Source organism: Antrostomus carolinensis, unplaced genomic scaffold (genome assembly GCF_000700745.2).
Source record: "Antrostomus carolinensis isolate BGI_N321 unplaced genomic scaffold, ASM70074v2 scaffold2255, whole genome shotgun sequence".
Lineage (NCBI taxonomy): Eukaryota > Metazoa > Chordata > Aves > Caprimulgiformes > Caprimulgidae > Antrostomus > Antrostomus carolinensis.
Window position 1 is genome coordinate 15,039 of NW_010315510.1, and position 4,698 is coordinate 19,736.

The 4,698-nt window shown below is 36.4% G+C and overlaps 1 protein-coding gene across 1 annotated transcript in view; it reads right to left on the bottom strand.

Moving 5' to 3' along the window:
* Positions 1-200: 200 nt before the first annotated feature.
* Positions 201-4,698, bottom strand: part of NETO2 (neuropilin and tolloid like 2) — a 29,981-nt gene continuing 25,483 nt past the window's right edge. The window contains exons 8-9 of the mRNA XM_029084953.1: positions 4,095-4,208; positions 201-1,178 (exon numbers count right to left, since the gene is read on the bottom strand). Coding sequence (XP_028940786.1) covers positions 598-1,178; positions 4,095-4,208 — 695 coding nt within the window. The 3' untranslated portion in view covers positions 201-597. The remainder of the gene's footprint in view (positions 1,179-4,094; positions 4,209-4,698) is intronic.

Consider the following 4,698-nt stretch of genomic DNA (forward strand, 5'->3'; position numbering starts at 1 on the left):
TATTTTTAAAAGGCAGCAATCCTTTACACTTATTTCTCACAAAGCATAGAGTAAGGAACTGATAATTAAAAGCAATATAAATGGTAGACAAAATGAAACAGATGGCTGTAAGATAATTCTTGAGTCTTACTGGCACTTAACACTAACTCTACTTTCAATTTGACAAATACAATAAGACACCTATGTTGACATACATGTGGTGCACTTAACTACTTTTATTTATGTAATTGAGGTATTAAAATTGTCTTGAAAAGCAGATGTCTAAAGGAGAAAATGATATGAGGAAGAGAACAGTAGTCATTGTTTTCAGTGTTCAGTGATTAGTAGTTGTTGGTTTTTTTTCTTCCAATATCCTTAACTTATAGTTTCCATGCAAAGTCTGTCTTACTCCTCTGCTAGATAGGTAGCTTGGGAAGATGGGAGGAAATCCACCATTTTTCAGCAAGAACTAGTTATGAAGATTTTGGGGTTTTTTAAATGATGTATAAGCTAAAAGTGTGTGCATCTCACACGCTGCATATAGTACACTTTTAATATATACACTGTCATTATACACAAGCATCTTGTATATACACTGATATCACCTTCACTAGGAAATCAAAAGTCAATAGATAATGAACCTTGTGCTGTATCTTCTCTTCCTCTAACATAGATTTCACACGGAATCTCCTCCATCACCCTGTCTTCTATGACTTGCTCAGGGCAGTCATGCGCTTGTTTGAAGGTGTAACTACTCTTCTTGAATGTGCTATTAAATGTTTTCATTGGCTGAGGCTGTGCAAAATCATTGCGAAAGGGAAGTTCCATGGAGCTGAGGTTTGTCCTGCTTTGTTTTATGTTAGAGGCCTGGGATCCACAGTGGTGGTCATGAATGCATCTGGAAGCTGTTGAAGGGCGTCTCATTTTCTGATAGTTTTCAAGTTCTTCTGATAAATCCGCCAAATCTGCAGAAATTTCTTTGTCCCTTAGTGAAAATAGTTCATAATGTGGAGGATCAAATACTTCATGGAAACCAGTTTTATTGAAAGCAGTCTTGCAAGCCATAACCTTTTTGCGAGGCTGCTTTACTTGTACTAGAATTGAAATGATGAGAAGAACTAAAACTATCCCTGATGTGATGCCAATGATTGTTCCATGAGTTTTGGTGATTTGTTCAAACAATCCAGTTGTTTTCTTTTCTGCAAAGAAGAAACGAGCATTATGAGAAGGTTTTTATTTTCCACATTTTGATAATGCATTAAAACAAAGCATATAAGTGCTGTACTAATGAAATTACTTGATGGCACTGGAGACTAGACCTGTATGTCAGTGATATTTATCATACTGGATCTGTGCATTTGTTCAGCAAGTCTAATTCCCTGTCTGCACTAGCGGCTGCCATATGATAATTCAGTGGCAGGTGCAACTCCATGGCCAGTGCATGCTGACTCAGCTGGGATGTGGCTTCAATCCTGAACCTATACTGATCGGTTAAAATTCCAAAATCCATGAATTAAATAGGAGCTTATACAGCTATAGATGATGCTTCTCTTACCATGGCTTGCTCCTGCTGGTAACACTCCCACTGATGTTGGTAGAAAGAAACCTAGTTTTAAAATTATTTAGTTCTTCTTTAAAAGTGAAATACTATCATAGTGATGATGCAAGATTGACTCTACTATTTTTTTTTTCACATTAATGACTGTCTGTTCTGTAAGTCTATTGCATCTATTTCAGCACTGGGAGCCTTAGCATAGACATATTCCAGTTTTAACAGTCCAGTAATCAAGTCAGTTGGAAAAATGGGGATGGAGGCAAGGGGGAATGAACCAACCCAAATCATATGGCTAGTACTTCATATAAGAACACACAAGATGGCAGCATCAGAACAAAATGGTTTTCCAAACTTAAAATTCTTATTTGAAGATTAAAATTTTCCAGGTGGATTTCTGTTCTATAAATGTACTCGTCCTAGGGGACTAAAAGAATTCTACACTGAGACTCTGCAACATCTGCTAGTGGGGGAGAAAAGCATTTCAGACTACGCAGAAAAAATGTAGTAGCCTAAATGTTGCATATTGTTTTCCGATACCTGGATATGTGTTGCGCACCTAAAAACTCCACACACAGTGGAGAGTTATATACCATCACATGGTATTTGAAACAAATCCACACACTGAACAGAGTCCCAAGGAATTGGCTAATAAGTTATGTCTGAAATACAGTTCTTCTTAGACTGTTGACTCTGAGTTACATTTACACGTTTAATGTGACGGAGGATATCTCCCCTTGTCCTGCCTAGCTTATATTTTAGTGTTACCATCCTTTGTGGGAGGTATGAATTTCAGTGCTACAGCCACTCTCATCTGCATCTAGGTTTGTTAATTCTTCGAAGATATTCTTATCAAAAAGTTGTTATGCAAAAGGTGATGTCTTCACCAGTTTCTTAAAAGAAACTGCACACAGCTGACTTTTCTATCAATTTTTGTGCCACAGCTTAGGCATAAGGTAGGTCACAACATGCTCAGATTTAGGTAGCTGTCAATGTGGACTAAATGAGAACTCTGGGTGCCTGAAGGAATTGAGCACAATTGTGAGAAGCTTTCTTTTTAAGGCTAGATATTGCTTATTTGGTTGCATCAGTCTCCCTTCAGTCCACCTCATCTGTCTCTTAATTATCTGCTGAATTTAATTGTATTCATCATAAAAGATGGTAGGTTATTTGGCACCAGATACAGCAATTAATAAATACTGGGAAAGATGCTTTCTTCTCATTGTGATAGGGTTTCTATTTATAATTCATTTTTTAAATACTGCAGTATGAGAGTGAAGTGTGGATTCTAGGCAAGATTCTAGAGAGCAGCTGGTAGAGATCAGAAAGAAATCTAGAAATTGCACTTAAGAGGAAACATTTAATATTACCAAAGCTAAGGATTGTTTAGAGGAAGCTTACTTCTATGTTGAAAACTTGGGAGATATGGATCAGTTTTGTTAACTGGAAAGCTTCCAGAATACACCTTGCATTAGAGTATTTACTAGTGGTGTGAATTTTTTTTGCTCAAAATGCAATTTCAAGGTAGTTTTAAAAATATTTATTTACTAAAAAATTGAAGCTGGATTTGAATGTTGAAAAGCTGTTTTATTTCAAGATTTTCTGTAGAGAAGGTTTTGACCCTTCCTGCAGGGTCAGTTTCTCTTTGAAACGGAATACACATTTAAATCTTCCAGGAGTTTTGTGTCCAGGCCTCTTCATGCCATTCTATTTGTCAAAAAAACCCAAGCTCAAGTTTGTTGTTTTATTGTTTCCTTTTAGCAAGAAAAATTGTTGGCCTTAAACTGGTTTTGTCGCAACTCTGAAAACTGTTATTGTTGAAGCACAGGTGAATATATTTGTGCTTTAGCAGAATAACTATTTCCTCAAATCATGAGAATCTTTCCTACACAACTTGATATTGAAACAAGTCTTTACTGTAGCTGTGAGGGTTTAAACAATACTCCCCTACCCCGTGTTCTAGAAGCAATGATTTACACATGTCTGTTTTCCATAAGCAATGACTTCTTGCTTCCTAACAACTCTTCCTTCCTCCCACCCTTTTCACAGCATAGGTAGCAGTTGCCTTTACTCTGAGACAGTCTGCGGTTAACAACTTATAACAAATGTTTTAAAATTGTATTTGTTCTTGAAGATTGTTGCTTCTGTTTCAGCCCTATGATAGGTTTTTTGTGCTTGAAGGCTTGTCTGTCTTCTTCCAGCTCTATATTTGTTTCTCTAATAAAAGGTATTACCTGTCTCTAAGATCATTGCTTCATTTAAAGTTGAGAAATGGATAAGATGCAACCTGGCAAATACTAAATTCTATTTCCTATTAAGCTGACATCCTTTTAAAACAGAGAGTATATGCTGAAGAGGAAGAAATTTAATTATAAAGCAGTAAGATCAATATTCAGGATGCTTACATGTCTCCTGAGTTTAAATAAAGAATTTTGAACACTTTCCTGAGATTAGTAGAATAGCTGTCTTCAGCATATTTCTACAAAAAAGACATTTCATGACTTCCTTGAAAGGCAAACTGACCAGCCTAGCTCGCAAAGGCTATACTGTGCACTATATTCACCTCTGCAGTGATTTTCATCCCAAGGGTATGCACAGTTTTGAATGCCATTGCAGACTAAAGAATTATTGATGCACATGTTGCTATGGCAGAAGTAAGTGTTGCCTGAGCAGGGAGCTGCAGGGGAGAAGAGAAAGAAAACATTAGGAATTTTCAGTAATTGATGCATTGCAATAAAACTAGTAAATTCCTGTTATTTTTTAACATGCATACTCATTCTTTCTCTCCGTTTCAAACACAATCACTTTTCCTACACATCACTAATTACCATATGATTTACCATCTCTTCATGTGGTGGCTTTCAGGTCTATTATCAATGCTACAAAAAAAAATAATTCTTGCTCAACATGGGTAGCAGATAGTCAGACATCAGAGATAATGGAAGAAGGCTTTAATATTTGTCTTCAAAAACTTAAAAATCACATGCTCACCATCAATTATATATTCAATCTGCTGTGCATCTGCTATATAGATGGTATATCTGGTTGTGAAGCAGTTCCTGAACATCTGCATTTTAGAGCCCATTAATATCTTAAGGCAAATCAGATTTCAGCTTGTGGAGGACTGTTTCAGTAATTGCAAGAGACTTTAGTAACTGGAGGCATCT